This window comes from Nelusetta ayraudi, unplaced genomic scaffold (genome assembly GCF_046127955.1).
Source record: "Nelusetta ayraudi isolate G7.1 ecotype Tasmania unplaced genomic scaffold, CSIRO-AGI_Nayr_v1 ptg000048l, whole genome shotgun sequence".
NCBI lineage: Eukaryota > Metazoa > Chordata > Actinopteri > Tetraodontiformes > Monacanthidae > Nelusetta > Nelusetta ayraudi.
The window spans coordinates 4,019,444-4,035,629 of record NW_027466098.1 but is presented as its reverse complement, the minus strand read 5'-3'; the positions used below and the strand labels follow the sequence as shown (position 1 = coordinate 4,035,629).

Below are 16,186 nucleotides of genomic sequence, written 5' to 3'. Positions count from 1 at the left end.
CCTGCCAACGGGACTTGAGATGGAAATTAGCCGTGTGGCTTTAATCGCTTGCATTTACGCATATATGTTAAACAATACAATCTGTCCCAATCTAAAAACAGTTGAATCACTGAATAAAATTTGAAAAAAAGCAATGATGTGAACATGTGCGTGTGCTACGCACCTGCCAGGTAGGCCACGCTGTGGGTGTTGACTTCGAACTTGTCACATTTCAGATGCTTGCTGATGAGAGCCAACAGAGTGTGCAGGATTCTCACTGTCCTCGCTACCGTGGTGGGTGACGGGTGCCTGTAGCCTGAAGACACAGCACACAGGGCAACAGGAAGCTGATCAAAATGCCTTTGGCAAGTTTTACATTACCCACGCTGCACAATCTGTATGTCATCATGCACAATTAAATTGAAGTTGTTGTTTTTTTTTGTCTTGTGACAGATATGACACCTCAGATCATCTGTGAGCGTGCATCTCAGAGGGTGCCGTACCTTTAAGAAGGTGGCCCACCAGAGCAAAGTTGAAGTTGGCGCTGAAGTTCAAGCCCACAAAGTGATCCATCTGCTTGCAGTGCCACTCCAATGGGCGCCTGATCTCCATGAACACTTCCTCTGGACTCTGAACGAGAGGAATGATTTACTGTAAAAATGAAACACTCAAGATGCTTCATAGTAGAAATTGAAAGAATGTGTTGAGAACGCCAGCATTGTGGTGTGGTGTGGCGTGTTACCTTGTCGTTAAAGACCCGCATGGTGTCCAAAGTATGGAGGTTCTGCTCCAGCAGAGCGGTTCCAGCGGAGTAAAGGTTGACCTCGTCCAGCTGAAGAACGGCGACCGCCACCCAGAACAGAGCTTTGTGCATGGGGGACTCCTGCAACGACGCACAATGGAGCCGCGATCGATCCACTTCAATTCAAATCAGCATCTTTAAGCGGTTACAACAACTCTTTTGTTTTCCTCAAGGTTAAAGTGAACCCCCACTCTACTGCTGTGAAACTAGTCACATGTTAAATGGCTGCAGGAAACAACTTTATGTGAAGTGAATATGCTCAAGATTAAAAAACGTGTGTCTTAAAAGCGGTGGTTGAGCATTTTGGACAAAGACCTCATTTCGATGTTTGCCAGCGTGCCATTTATCAAGAGCAAAAAATATTCACCCAGTCCAGCAAGGCTACCACAAGTCAACCATTTCTGCTAACCTGTCAATGAAGACAATCTCACCCGAGGCAACCGCAGTCTATTCTGACTCATTCTGAGATATCAGTCTCTATTCTGTGTTGATAGAACAATGTTAGAAATAGAACAACCCTTGTCTTGCATTGCATTTTGAGTGTCTCAGCAGCAACATATGTATACGTCCATTAGTAGGTTGCAGAACTCAGCAGGCTACACTATTCACCAGAGCTGCTGAGAAACGAGCCCTTCAAAATGTAATGCTATGCAAGGGTAGTTTCATTTCTATTTGTCTTTCTCATGTGATAATACAAACTGTGCACCAGGGGGGATGTGGGTGTACAGTGGCGGCGTACCTTGCTGAGCAGAGGCTGCAGCTTCGTCAAAGCAATGACTGTGGCCTCTATTAATACTTGGCTATTACAATAATCTGGCCCCTTCAGACAGCTCTCTAGACCCTGTGGCGAGAGAGGAGGAGAAACAGAAGGATTTTAAACAGAAGGTGGAAAACAATGCAACAGCAACCTCTGCGACCGCAGACATCTGAGCAGCTCGAGGTTTAATCTTATTTAAATTTAACAAGTTTCCAGGTTAAAAGTCCTTAAGTCTAGGTTAGGGGTGCAACTAAGGACTATTTTAATAGTCGACTAGTCGGATAATTACTGCATTTTTCTTAAATTTAGCATGAGGTTGCTTTAATTATGTGGGAAATTAATAAACACAAGAAAGATGGGTACTTAAATAAAAAAAAATACATATTTTATTCAACTTTGCTGCTGATAGGCTGGTTCATACAAAAAGTAAGTAAAACTTCAGTTTAGAAATACATTCATAAATAAGTTAAATTAATAATCTTTGTCCCGTATACTTTATAAAAGGTATATGGTTCACATAGTTTGAACTGCTTTGTTACCAACAGACATTAGAAATAATGTTTAAATTGTATTGAAATCTTTCGATTGAACATGTTTTTACACAATAATCAATAAAGTGCAGGATGGATGGCTTTTACAAAGGAGTTGAATAAGTAAAGCTGAAAAGAACAAGCGATCCCAATTCATAGCCTTCGACTCTACGCGGCCAGTACGCAGTAGTTGTGATATCGATTCACAACGGCTCACACAATTTCACTGTCAAATACAAAACACGCATATAAAATGTAGATTCAAGCCAAGACAATTTATTTGTGATGTCTCGATCTGCTTGTTAGCTTAGAAGCTAATATATCACCGAAGCAAGTCAGACTTCGACTCCGTTTCAATCAACTGTCCAATGTGCTTTCTAAAAGCTAAAATGCTCCCGAGTGTTAATTTCTGCATGCGTAGCTGCTGTCCGGGACGCCGCAATATATACACTACCGCTCAGTAGAGACGCTATTGCAGATGTGCGACTCTCAGGAGAGATTGTAATGACGTGAGATGGCTCACTCCACTGGAGAAATGTGTCGACAACGGAATTCGTCGTCGACTATTCTTATTATCGATTTCTGTCGACAACGTCGCCGAATCTTTGCAGCCCTAGTCTGGGTATCATTTATTTTTTATTGACACAATGCCTATTTCGATTTTCAGAATGACATTCAGAATGTTTGTTGTATTCCCGTCCTTTGCTGCAACATCCTTGGTACAGACGTAGCATTTTGCTTAAATTTGATCCACCTTGATGACATGGAGCGACACATGTTGCTAATTTTCATTCTAAATTCAACCGAAGTTTTAATTTTCTTGGCTATCAGAATTCAGCACCATTTTTGATATTCAATACAATCTGAACATTTTGGTTGGTTCGACAAATTAATCAAAGTTGGGTACTCAGCCCTGCCCATGAAAAGAGGGGCGATGCTATCACACTAGACAAATCACGCAAACCATCTGTTTTTACAAATACGTTCTAGATCGTTATGTGATTCCCCACAAAACAAAGGGTAGTGTGCCCTAAATGGACTTTTAATTAGTTTGGAGGATGAAGGTGCTGCAGGGGAGGGACTGCAACAGGTAAGGCGGGATGGTCTCACCCGGTCAATGCTGAGCAGAGGGCTGGCCTTGCTGAGGATGCGGATGATCTGTTTGATCTGGCCGTGGCTCACCCTCTTGCTGATGCAACCAAACACTACCAGAGCCCTTGGCTGGAGGGACGGATTGTACTGGAACGCAAACCTGAAACCCAAACAGATCGGCATTCAAAGTCACGCCACGCAATGAGACGCAACAGCACGTCACTGAATGGGAGTTGACGGGGGGGGGGCAGTACTTTTGAGCGAGCTCCGTCCACTGGTCCAACCACTTGCAGGATGGTATGTCCCTCATACACGCCTGAGGGAAAGAGAAGGCAGAACATCAAAGTATTACCTCCAAAACACAGCAATGCATTTGAGATTATTTTAATTTTTTATTGACTTGAAAAAAAAAAAAAAAAAAAAGTTCCACTTTGTGTTTCCCTGAAAGATTAATAAGTAAGTAGTGTTTGGAGATTTTGAGACTTTTATTGTACTGCAATTATACACTTTTATTCATGTAGTTATGGCCAGTATATTACGGTTTTATCAATATAATAATCATAAATCAAGTAAAATATTACAAACTGGACATTTAAGCAAAGTTCACACCAAGCTGAGTTTTCCTCCAATAAAAACTCTCCTGACCTCCATGATCTCCAGTAAGGCCTCGGTGACGGTCTCCAGGGAGGACAAGGCAAACGTTTCCCTCTCATAGGAGCCCGGTGAGAAGGAGCGGTCCCTGTAGCTGGAGCGGAAGGCGATAACGGCGGCCGACTTGACCTTGCTGATGCCGAACAGCAGGTAGAACTTGGGCAAGGAGAATTCGGTCAGGCTCAGCCTCAGGACCTGCTTTGTTTCCTCTGGAAAGATTAAAAGGTTCACACCAGCCTCCAAATAAAATCAGCCTTCAGTTTTTCTTAGCTTCACTTCCACATATCAATGTCCAACAATCTTGAATTGAAAAGCTCACCGCTGAAGTTGAGCTGCGAGCAGGTGCAGAGAGAGTGGATGATGTTGATGACTAGGCCGTGGGTGGAGGCCCGCAGGGACAGTGGCCCTGTAGCCACCAGCAGCGTCACCACGTGGAACAGGTAGGGCAGGTGGGCGGCTACGTCCAGCGAGTTGTTGAAGGACAGCATGAGCATGTAGCGCGCCAAGATGGCGATGTCGTCCCACATAAGGTGCTGCTCCAGAGTGGGCGTCGGTGACAAACACGTCTTGTCGATGATCTTGCACATCCGGCCGATAACCTGTTGGAGGGGGTGAAGGGGCGGAGGAGGCAAACAACGGAGCGCTGAAAATAAAGTCAGGTCACAAACAAATTCTGGATCATCAGTCCAGATGCTCTGTGACCACATCCGTGGCTCCGCGTTGGAAGAGCCACAGTACCCTTGCAATTGGCCAGCTCACCGGTTGGCAAACGTTTTGCCTGGTGGGGCACAATTGGTTCTAAAATGTGACAAAGGGGCCGGCGCAGGAGCAAATGGATGGAGGTGGTTAGGAGGAAGGAAGAAATATATCACGGGATACGTAGAAAATGTGCTTGAATGTCAACTGAAAATGAACAACAAAATAAAATCCCCAACGGCATGTAGCTCGTCATTGAAATAACTCTTAAAACACTGAAAACATAAAATAAAGCTATTTATTACTCACTTACTATTAAAATAATTTAATAGTAAGTTCTGGCAGGCCTGATTAAAAAGCTTATCAGGCCACATATGGCCCCTGGGTCGTAGTTTGCCCATGCCTGGGCTAGCTGATCACTGCTCGCGATGGCTAGAGGGAAAGATGACTCCCTGCTCTCGTGCAGCGATGCCCTGTCAACATTTTCTTGTTTCAGCACGGCAACACGGACAAAGCCAGCCCATCTAGAAATGCCCAAGGTGTAATTTTTTGTACGTTGGCATGCCAGTAGCACAAAAAGACACGTTAAAGAACCGAAAAGGTCAGTTTTTTGTAATGGGACTCCTTTAAATGTTAAATTTAATGTCGTTTCAGAACATTACAACAGAAAAATGTCACGTTAAAAGTCACTAGGTGCAAAGGGAGCTGGCTACTGTGAGTGCTATTTTGATAAAAACCTCTGCTTGCGTGTCAAATGCATGTTTTTATTATGTTTTTGAGGATGGTTTTCTGAGTTTGGCTCTTTTGCGGCTTAATGCTTCATTGAGTTCCAAAAATAGTTAAGACATGTTTCTGTCTCCAGGTTATAGTGTAGAGGCGCCAGCAAATGCAGTTCATTTGTCCGGTCTGAGGGCAACTAAAGAGCTGTTGAGCTTTGAAAGCAGAAAAGACACAGTAAAAGAGGAAGCTGACCCCAAACAAACAGGAAAAAAGCAACATGTTGTCATTTTATCTATTTTACACTCTTTAGAGCAGAGAGAGAAGCTTCACAAAGTGCTCATAGAAAAGAATTCGGTATTGTCCTGAGCAGCAAGATTTTTGGAGAAAAAAAACAACACGTCGAGTCCACACACGTTCAGTGTCTTAACGAGTCATTCAGCTACAGTTGTTGGCTGAGATCTACGGCAGAAACACTGAGCTTCTTCTTTTTGGCGATAGACCTGATATGTGTAACAACAACAACAACAACAGCAGCGTTGGTTCTATCTTGTTCAAGAGGAGCATCGCTCAACTGCTGGGTGACACAGAGGTCAAGAGCAGCAGACAAGCCTCCATTGTCTCTTGGTTGGCTGCTTTGGCCACGACATGAGGACCAGAGCCCCACGCAAAACATGTGTGTTTGTGTGTGTGTGTGTGTGTGTGTGTGCCTTGGGCGGCCAAGTCCACTTTTAATTTGATGTTTCTCAATTCAGCCCCCACATTAATAAAACTGCAGTAGATCGGAGAGGTAGAAGCCACATTTTGACTTAAACACTGGCCGAGTTGAGCCACAAGTCTCCACAATGGTTGCCATTCAGCGCCGTGCTGCTCAGTGCCATAATAGGAGCCGGGACCTGCCTTTTCTATTGTGTCTGCCTGTGTATGTTGCATTTGTTTATCGGGGGGGTAAGCAGGCTGAATTTTGCCTCAGAGCACAAGGACCATGGCTGCTGAGTGGAAGTGTTTGCCTCTGCGGAGACTCTGAGGAGCAATTCGCGGCTTTCGGATTCATTTATTCCAACGGGAAGTAAGTGATTCAATTTCTGATGACAATTTCTGATTTCTGACATGGACACGAAATCAGCAGAGAGACTGTGCACGTTTCTAATGACACAAAAAAAATTGGGATTTAAACTGAACGGGAAAAGTGGAGAAGAAATGTTTCAGATTCAAGATTGCTGTGTCAGACCATCCTCAACCTCAACGAAAGAGCCTATTACACCCTGAGATGAGAAAGAAGTTGACTAACAGCGAGAAACAAAGATCGCAGTGAGAATGTGCTTTTTGTCGAGGCTTTCTCTTCCTCAAATGACTGTCGCGATCAAAACAGCGGCCAGCGACACATCCTGTGCAAGAGACACTCACGAGGTGAACCAGGGCCCTTTGGTCCTCTGCACAAACTGATCTATTCAGAGCATAGACGCAGCAGATGAACTCAGTTTCAATCTTACTTTCGGTGCAGACCAATTATCTTCTCGCATAACCCAGATACAAATTTGTCACGTGTAAAGTTGCGGGTATTGGTGTTCGTTTGTGTGTGTGCATAAATATGTACGTCTTGTTTTTTTTTTATCCCCCAGTGGACCAAAATAATACGACTATACAGGTTGATGTATTGTAGGAGGCTGAGGGCTGAGAAGAGTTCATTTAGTTCACATTACTTGCAAACACACACGCACGGAAGCACAACAAATGAAAAAAACAATGCAGTTTTCTTTTCTCAAAGCTTTGACCCAGAAGTCATTTCACTATTAGATGCTTGGCCAGGCCATAACTAAGAGAGTGTAATGGCATACATTGCAAAAATACATTGCTCACTTGCTATCATATGTACTTCTCAAACAAAAAGGTCAACCTTTGAGGTCGCTTCTATCCGCAAGGTAAATTTGAATTAATAGCAGCAAAGCCAAAATTCTCATTCAAATTGAGGTAGTTAACGTCAAGTATTTCTGCTTCTTGCTCAACAGACTGGATGAACGCAGTGGAAATGACACCTGGGCCAAGGTCGACATCCTTCCCCTTTTTTTACTTGTATGCATACTGCAGCTGGCTGCTCGAAGCGAAACGGTTAGATCTTAGTAAAAAGTACAACTACATTTTTTATTTATACTTTCACATAATCCTAATGCTCAAATAATAATAAGCAAGTATTTAAATAGTAATGATACTTAACAGGTTATAGGTCTAAAAACAGAGAACAACTGCCCTGCACTGTGACTGGATTATTTGCATGTGTCAAAATCTGATTATTACACCGTGTCATTGGTTGGAATGGAATCTTACCTTGCTGGAGACCAATTTGACATTTCCTGAGGCAAGCGCCACTGCTGTATCAGCCATGACCTCTGCTTTGATGGAGCCCAGGCCTCCTGTAGCACTGGTCTTAATAAAGCTGTCCAGCACCACATCCAGCAGGTCTGTTATCTGGAAACAGTCAGGACGTTAGCGGTCCAATGCAGAAGAATGTGGGTTTGCTCAGCTTGCTGCTTTGTTGATTTTCATCAGTTTTGTTTTATATCTATATAAGATGACCTGCGACATCAAGGATTATGTTGATTTTTATATTGGTAGAAGCTTAGTATATTACCCATAAATACATCACTAAAAGTGGATACTAGCGGTACAGTAAAATACATTTCGTTTTCCTACCCTTAGAACACTTCTTCTTATTTATATATAAAATATACATAGATCAAATCTCTTGCTTCCAGTTAGCTGCACCGCTATATTTCTAAGGAAGCCTGGTGTGGACAATCCAGGTCACCTGACAGTGCGTTTCATAATTAGGGTGACTTCCCAGGTCTTCAAAAAAACAAATGGTAAATAGACTGCATTTATATAGAAAAAAGAAGGTGGAGGATATATCCAGGTTTGGGTGTGCAGGCCACTGTAGTTCACTGGTAAACTGAGCAGGGGGAGGGAGCGTGAAACCTGCTGCAATCTGAAATGTGACCACTTAATGTGACCACTTCTTCTCATTACACACTTAACCTTTAAATGTAGACAGTGGCCACTGAAAACCCCCCACATAGGACAACCACTTGCTTATACGTCAAAGCTGGGGGTGCTGTTAACTCACCTGACCCAGGCTGCCCCAGATTTTAGCTTGAATAGAGGGGTACATCTGCTTCTCGTTGATTGTCATGGTAATGAGCTTGTCTAAGATGGCCGTGACACGCTGGCGCTTTGCGTCGTCATTGTGCTTACAGAAGCGAACCAGGTTCAGCAGCCATGGCGTCATATACTCCAGGCAGAGATGCTTCAGCTCAATACCTGTGGCAAAAAACGACACTCGTGGATACACTGTTTATATGCGGCAAATAAAAAAAATAAAAAAAGAAGAAAAAAAAAAAAAAAAAAAAAGGATGTCAACCCTGACCCTGAATTGCTGCAAGTAGTTTACCCTGACGTGGGAGTTGCATGGCATGATTAGTGTGAGAATGGGGGGCGAATGGGGTGACTGCAATTAGAAGTGTAAAGATCTTTGGTCGTCAGTAGACAAAAAACAGCATGCAATATTATTGCAGATCATTTACATGAATGGTCGGTCAATGTTGAATGACCAACCAATGACCAAAGAATTTATCTTTAATAGTAGAAACACACTGAGCACTTGTATTAACCACCCTTTCAGATATACATGTATATAATCACACATACAAATATTAGGGCTGTCAGTGTTAATGTATTAATTGCGGGTAAATTAAATACAATCCATAACGTGTTAATTAAATAAAATTAAATAAAATCTAATTTCAAACATAAGGCTGTGTTTACAACGGAAGCGGAAGTATCTAAACAGAGTGCGAGAGAGATGAAAACAAACAAACAAACACACATGCATGCATGTTTGCTGAATAGGAGTTAACAGCTGAGCAGAAGACACTCGCAGAGAAATGTGCATCTGGTCTGAACAGGAGGGCTGCGGCTCGTGCCCAATTTTCGTGGGCAGCCGCTTTGCGGTGCTTCTGCATCCGGTATGAATCCAGTGTAAGCCTTTTTGTCCCTTTTACTAACTCGTAGTCGGCTCCTCTGGCCGATTTCTGCTAAGAAATACTTTACATTGTGGGGTTAAAACTGCCTTGAAATGCAAAATAACTGAATTTTACACATGCAATTCAAACTGCGATTAATCGCAGTCAGCTATGAATGTTCTTTGGTCAATCTCGATTAAAACAATTTATCGTTTGACAGCCCTTAATAAATATATATACTGCTCAAAAAAATAAAGGGAACACTAAAATAATAGATCCTAGATATCATTTAAGGAAATGTCCGAGTTGACATTCTTTGTTAATCACACAGTGGAACGTGATGAGAACAAAATAACATAATCATTGATCATAATAATGATCCGTGTAAAATTAAATGAATATCCCATGGGAGTCTGGATTTGGAATCCTACTCAAAATAAAAGTGGAAACTCAGAATACAGGCTGATCCAACTTCAGTGGAAATTCCTCAGGACAAGTCAAATGAGGCTCAGCATTGTGTGTGTGGCCTCCTCGTGCCTGTATGACCTCCCTACAATGCCTGGGCATACTCCTGATGAGACGGCAAATTGTCTCCTGAGGGATCCCCTCCCAGACCTGACTGATGCTTTAATCGTAAAGCATCAGTCAGTTCCTTGACAGTCTGTGGTACAACGTGACGTTGGTGTATGGAATGAGACATGATGTCCCAGATGTGGTCAATTGGATTCAGGTCTAGGGAAGGCCAGGCCCGTCCACAGCATCAATGCCTTCATCAGGAACTGCCGACACACTTCAGCCATATGAAGCCTGGCATTGTCATGCATCAGAAGGAACCCAGGGCTCAATGCACCAGCATATCGTCTCACAATGGGTCGTGCCCTCATACCCCTCTCATGGAGTCTGTTCCTGACCGTTTGTGCAGAGACATTCACATTAGTGGCCTGCTGACGCTCATTTTGCAGGGCTCTGGCAGTGCTGCTGTTGTACCTCCTTGCACAAAAAGGAGGTAGCGGTCCTGGGAGGGTTGTTACCCTGCTATGGCCCTCTACACTTCTCCTGGCGTACTGGCCTGTCTCCTGGTTTCTCCTTCATGCTCTGGACGTTGTGCTGGGAGACACAGCAAACCTTCTTGCTACATCTTGCATTGATGTGCCCTCTTGGATGAGCAGCACTACTTGAGTGACTTCAGCGGGCGGTAGACACCGCTTCATGATACCTCCAGGGGTGGGACACTGACAAAATGCAAATGTGACAAAAATATCAGCCAGAAAGGATGTGAGCAGAGAAATGGTCTGCGGACACCACCTGCAGAACCACTCCTTTATCAGGGTTGTCTTGGTAATTACCTAATTTCTATCTGCTGCCTGTTCCATTTGCACATCAGCAGGTGAAATGGATTCACAACTAGCATTGCTTCCCAACTGGACAGGATGATTTCTCAGAAGTGTGATTGACTTGGAGTTACATTGTGTTGTTTTGGGTGTTCCCTTTATTTTTTTGAGCAGTGTATATGCATATATACACTACTGATCAGGAGACCTATTATGCATTTCCTCTTTTCTGACTTCTAAATACTGTTACAATTTTGGATTCTAGTGTCAAACGATGCCAAAGCGTCAAATAATGAGGTTCATGCATTTGGACGTGAGCCCTGCAAGTGGTTGTGCATGGTTCTGCACGCTATGTCTTACTGCTTGTGCTTTATGCTCTGCTTGTGTGTTATGTTCGCTGGCAGCGAAAGAGGCGGCACTTCTCTATCTCACGCGATAAGGAGTTTTGCTCCTTAGTGATTTTAATGCTGCTAGCATGTTAACACCGGTGCAATAGTGCTTTTCCTGTTTTGTGCTTTGTGTGGACTTAAGTTGTGCGGATAGTCTTGTCTAATAATAAACGACCCTGAGAGTGATCACTTCAGCGTCTATATATTCTCTGCTAGGACAGTGTTTTCATACAAGTCAACTGTGTTAAACAACATAATTCTATTAAAATGTCTGGCAAAAAAACAAGAAAAAAAACAAAAACACAGTCAATACAAAAAGTAAATGGTTCCATGGACACGGAAGGAACAAAAAATGTCCAGGAACCTTCGGTCCGCTGTGCAGCTGTAAAACCGCCCACGCTCAGGTAGTAACCAAGAAAGTGGAAACCGGTTCCAACCAAGTTGTACCATATCGAGTAGAGCTGGCACCAACCGTGTAGGGCCAGTGGAAACATGTCCTAAGTAACAACTTGTCAGTGTCCTAACTGTGTTTAATTTGTGTAAGTAATCGGCCAAATCTGTTGTCAGTGTAACATTATCGAGTGCGTACACTGAGCTAAGGTAAAGTTTTCAATCAGGCTGCCTTTGTCTATGTCTATGAAGTATAGACATGGAAAAAGTATTCTTTTCATCTCATCGTGGCGTGTAAACAATAGCACAGATGTGCAACATGTAGTGAGATATGCTATGAAGTTTATTTTGTACCGTGTGTGAAAGAAAAAATAGTAACTTAGCAAAGGTTGGATCTGGGAGGAAATACTCCACAGCGTCTCCGTTTGTTTGCTCACAGCTTGTATGAGTGTAACTTGAGGTGAACACATCTCTCTCTGCCTCCGGATCGGATTTAGGATCCAACACATAAGGCTGCGTTTCTGAATTTGACATTTTGAAAAGAGTTTAAATTGTGACGGTTTTGTAAAGTTTTCCGTTTACTCTCAACTCCTACACTGGCAAACCGTGAAGGTGAGGCTCGGCAGCGACCAAGAATGTGACCAATCACAGCAGAGTGGGCTCAGGGGAGGCGTACACAGAGGGGGCCGGGAGTGGAGTGAAGTAAACAGACCGTTTTCGCGGGATGCAGGAAATACAAGGAGGCGCTGCAGCGAGGGACACAGATCTACAAAGCTTTCAGTGCGGGTAAGCGTGTGCAGCTGCTCAGGAGGAGCCAGAAATAAAATAAAAAAGGCACGAAAATGAGTATAATAAATCCCCTTTAACACTAGTTAATAAATTGCAAGAATTCGCATTTTGCACCGCTGGATTTAAAGAAGATTCTTAGTAGAGCTTCAAAATGCAAAATAAAATGCACCATAGCACAAAAAAACCCTAAAACCCCCTCAAAACAGAAATTAAAGGGTCAAAAAACTACTCAGTAATGAGTAACTGCCATTCTTGTTGATCACTTTAAAAATTTGTTTCGGCATGCTTGATGTGAGTGTGTCTAGAAGGCTAGTGTGAAGGTTGTGTCAAGTGGTAAAGGCTTCACAAGGGCATCCACTGTCTTTAACTGATTATAAACTTCCCTTGCCATCCATCCCCAAATTTTGTGGCGTTGAAATAGACGTGGCCTTGAAAGATGTTTTTTGTTTTTGAAAACCTTCTCTCGCAGATGCCGTCTGATGGTTATTGGGCTGCAGTCAGAGGCAGAAATGGCCTTAATTTGAGTCGAGGATTGTTCCATAACCCTCAGGATCTTTAAAAAAAAAAAAAAAGCCTATTTCATCTAAATTGTTATTTCCAACAAATTGCCTTCTGAATATATTTTTTCTCTTGCTCCCATATTATTCTTTTTGCATGTTGAAGCTCTACTTAGAACCTTCTTTAGGTTCAGCAGTGCAAAATGCAAATTATTGCAATTTCTTAACTGGTATTAAGATTTTGATCAGGAGCACACACACACACACACACACACACACACACACACACACACACACACACACACACACACACACACACACACACACACACACACACACACACACACACACACACACACACACACACACACAGTATGTAAAATGCATATTAAAAGATCATCATTCTTCGTCATGCTCCTCAGCAAACAGGAAGAGCAACCAACAGACCATAACAGTTAGTCAAGGCAAACAAAGCTGCAAGTACTTGTGCGACAGTTCTTTAAAGTGAACTTACTGGACTTGCTGAAGCCTGAAATGCATTCCTCCAAAAACTCCAAAGTCAGATGGGGCTCGTTAGCAGCCAGTGTCTTGCTGATGGAAACTATGAACAGGGTGTTGTTGGCTGGAATGCAGAGGCCTGACGTCTCCAGAAGCTGGCCTTCTATCTTTAAATTGAAGGTGCAGGTCAAGGCACACAACAGATTGTAGGCTGCAGACCTGGATGGAAAACAATGCAGTTCTTAGTGTCTTTACAGGGGCTGTGAAAAAAATACGTTTGATTCTTGAGATGTTCAGGCAGAGAGCTCCTTTGCGGAAAGGAATTTAAAAGAACTGACCTCAGGCTTGGGTCGGAGCTGCCCAGATTCAACAGGGCAATGTTGAGCAGAGTGCCAGGAACGTCTTTTGGTCGGATCTTGGTGTGCTGTGGGATGGAATCGGGCTGCGATAGTTCCCAACGCGTACGAATGTGGATGATTGACTGCACGATGGCGTCACACTCCTGGTGCATGAATGTGAGCGGGGTGCCTTGGTTGGCCATGGTCAGGGTGAACTGGCTCTCATCCACCAGGCAGATCTCCTCTATCTCTGAGGCGTAGTACACATCGTTGAGGAAAACGGGCTGGCCGAGCACGCGGGTGCGCTCTGCCGAGGTCACCTGGACAGCTGACGAACCCACCTGATGGTAAAAAAGGAAAAGGACAAATTAGAGATATGTTACTTATATGATATATAATATGATATATTACGACACTTGCACACAGCTTCCTGCATGACTGTGTATCTTCTTGCTCAATTACATTTCACATTAAAATCCTAGTCGAACACATCTGCAAAGAATATAGATATTAATAGATATTTTTCTATCGTGTACGTGCATGCCTAAGATTTTTAATCCATTGGTTTATGCTTTTCAGCATTGCTAGATGTGCTAGCTCCCTTTAATGTGATCCTTGAACTCAACCAACTATCTAACTATCAATTTAGGTAACTTTATTTTGATAGGTGGACCATTACCTTTATTGAAACCTTGGTGTCTTTGTGGGCCAGCTTGAGGGCATTGTGGAACACTTTCAGATCTTCCTCTAAAGTCAGGGTGGCTGCAGGCAACTTCTGTTGATCGGGTTCAATATGCTCCGCCAACTTAGCCGGGGAGTCGATGAACTGGAGCCGTTTACTGCCCTTGAGTCCCGTCAGCAGCCGCTCATGATACTTGGTGTACTCCCTTACCCAAGTGTTGCAGTTGTAGACGTAGACGGCGGCTACATTCTCATACGCAAAGCCAGGAAACACAACAAACCACTTGGACAGAAAGTCAGTCTTGAAACGGTTGCTTGGGCCGACATGTGTCAAGTCGACCACTATCTCATAGGGCTTTGCGTAGTAGGGTTTGAGAGTAAGGAGGACATGATAGATGAGCAGGTCTCCATTTATCTGTCCTGTTTTGAATCTATAGAGAAGGATAAAAGACAAAGAAAAACACATTTTAAATACTGGCTACCTTTTGCAAGTATAGTGTGGTTAAAAAAAGTCCTTCTTTTGATGAGGGTGCAAATAAAATTTGGTTTTGCTTAAAAGAAACTTAATGTATTTTCTTTTGTGTTTCATTTGGTTTAAGTTCTTCGAACATCTGTGGTGTACAACCAGTGGTCCTGAAATAACCTGATGAGAAAAAGACAGACAGTGCCAGGAAGTGAGCTCAGAACATCTCCAGAATCTGACTGCAGAAGGTCTCCCAGCCATTCCTCCACCAAGTAAGTCAATGAAAGATCACACTCATTATGAACTATTCACCTAACATGTTTTTTAAAAATATCTTTCCATGCTATAAGTTTAGACATAGTGTAAAAGATTGCCGTTTTTGTATTGCTGTCTTTGGGACCTCGGACTGTATGGATAGAAAACTATGAATTTTACTGAGAAAATCAATAACAACTTAATAAAAATACACTGTATTACCAAGGTATTTAATGAGTTGACCCACTCAATACTCTTAAGGCCAGTGCACAATGTTGTGTCATTTCTTGGTCACATTTTTCATCCTGCAGATATCTGTTAAGTCGCCGTTTTTGTTGTTACTCTTTATTTTGAGTCACCATCTTTGTCTGGCAAATCATTAGAACAGTCTTATTATGGTTTTCGCCTTACCATACCTTAATTTGTTTAATACCATTTCTTACTTTCATTTCAGAGTGCAATGGAAAGCACCAAAACCTCTCCGTGGTTGTTTCTTCTCCTCAACCTGTTGCAATTATGTCTATCGGATGAAGACCGAAACAATTCAACCACGCAGCCTGATGGTTATGTTAACTTCACCAACGCCTTCACAAGCTTCCCTGATACTGGCACCAATGGTACTCGAGGTGACTGTTTGATAGATACTGAAATGGGTCTGATTGCTTTGGGTTCGGCAGGGGGCTTGATTGTTTGCTTGCTCACTGCTATTGTGGTGCTGGCGTGCGAGGTGTGCCGTCTTCAGCGCCGGGCGAGCGCACCTCGAATATCTCAGTCAAATATAGACTTGGTGAGCAATGCCGGTTACTGGGACACCGACCAGGCGGAAGTCCAGGGGCTGGTTGGGCCATGTGACACCAACGTGATCCTCGAGGAGGTGACACCGGACAGCTACACGGGCGACGTGGAGAACGGCAGACAAGGGGCAATGGCGGAGGATGAGGAGAACTATGAAGAGATGGCCAAGACTTTCGATTACAATGACGTTGACAACGGCGATCAAATGCCGACTTCCAATGTTAGGGACTCCTCTTTGGTAGTTCCCCTGAATTTAGAAGACATGCCCCTAGTTGTGTAAAGAACTATCGTCCGTTCTTTCCAGTTCATGCCAGGAAAACAAGCAGTTCCAGTAGTTTTGTGGTTTAACGTGGTCGATTTGTTGACCGACGTTACGAAATTAAATTCACCTTCAGAGAATGATATAAAATTTGAGCAAAAATGATTTGAAGGCTTTGGTACGCTTGCAAGAAATAATGGATTTCTTGTACTCTGTAAAACAGAAGCAATGTGGATACATCTATAGTCTACTTGAGAGAAT

General features: G+C 43.1%; 1 protein-coding gene and 1 long non-coding RNA gene across 5 annotated transcripts in view; one reads left to right on the top strand and one right to left on the bottom strand.

Moving 5' to 3' along the window:
• nf1a (neurofibromin 1a) overlaps positions 1 to 16,186 on the bottom strand; it is a 98,708-nt gene that overhangs the window by 17,435 nt on the left and 65,087 nt on the right. For all 4 annotated transcript variants that reach the window (XM_076035784.1, XM_076035787.1, XM_076035785.1 and 1 more), the window contains 13 exons: positions 14,152 to 14,584; positions 13,473 to 13,813; positions 13,151 to 13,353; positions 8,346 to 8,539; positions 7,550 to 7,690; positions 4,131 to 4,410; positions 3,806 to 4,020; positions 3,415 to 3,476; positions 3,179 to 3,320; positions 1,521 to 1,622; positions 722 to 862; positions 483 to 609; positions 164 to 295 (listed from right to left, as the gene is read on the bottom strand). In XM_076035784.1, coding sequence (XP_075891899.1) covers positions 164 to 295; positions 483 to 609; positions 722 to 862; positions 1,521 to 1,622; positions 3,179 to 3,320; positions 3,415 to 3,476; positions 3,806 to 4,020; positions 4,131 to 4,410; positions 7,550 to 7,690; positions 8,346 to 8,539; positions 13,151 to 13,353; positions 13,473 to 13,813; positions 14,152 to 14,584 — 2,513 coding nt within the window. The remainder of the gene's footprint in view (positions 1 to 163; positions 296 to 482; positions 610 to 721; positions 863 to 1,520; positions 1,623 to 3,178; positions 3,321 to 3,414; positions 3,477 to 3,805; positions 4,021 to 4,130; positions 4,411 to 7,549; positions 7,691 to 8,345; positions 8,540 to 13,150; positions 13,354 to 13,472; positions 13,814 to 14,151; positions 14,585 to 16,186) is intronic.
• Positions 6,133 to 16,007, top strand: LOC142895073 (uncharacterized). The gene is made up of 3 exons (XR_012928156.1): positions 6,133 to 6,293; positions 14,753 to 14,888; positions 15,326 to 16,007. It is a non-coding gene; the product is annotated as an uncharacterized LOC142895073 (long non-coding RNA).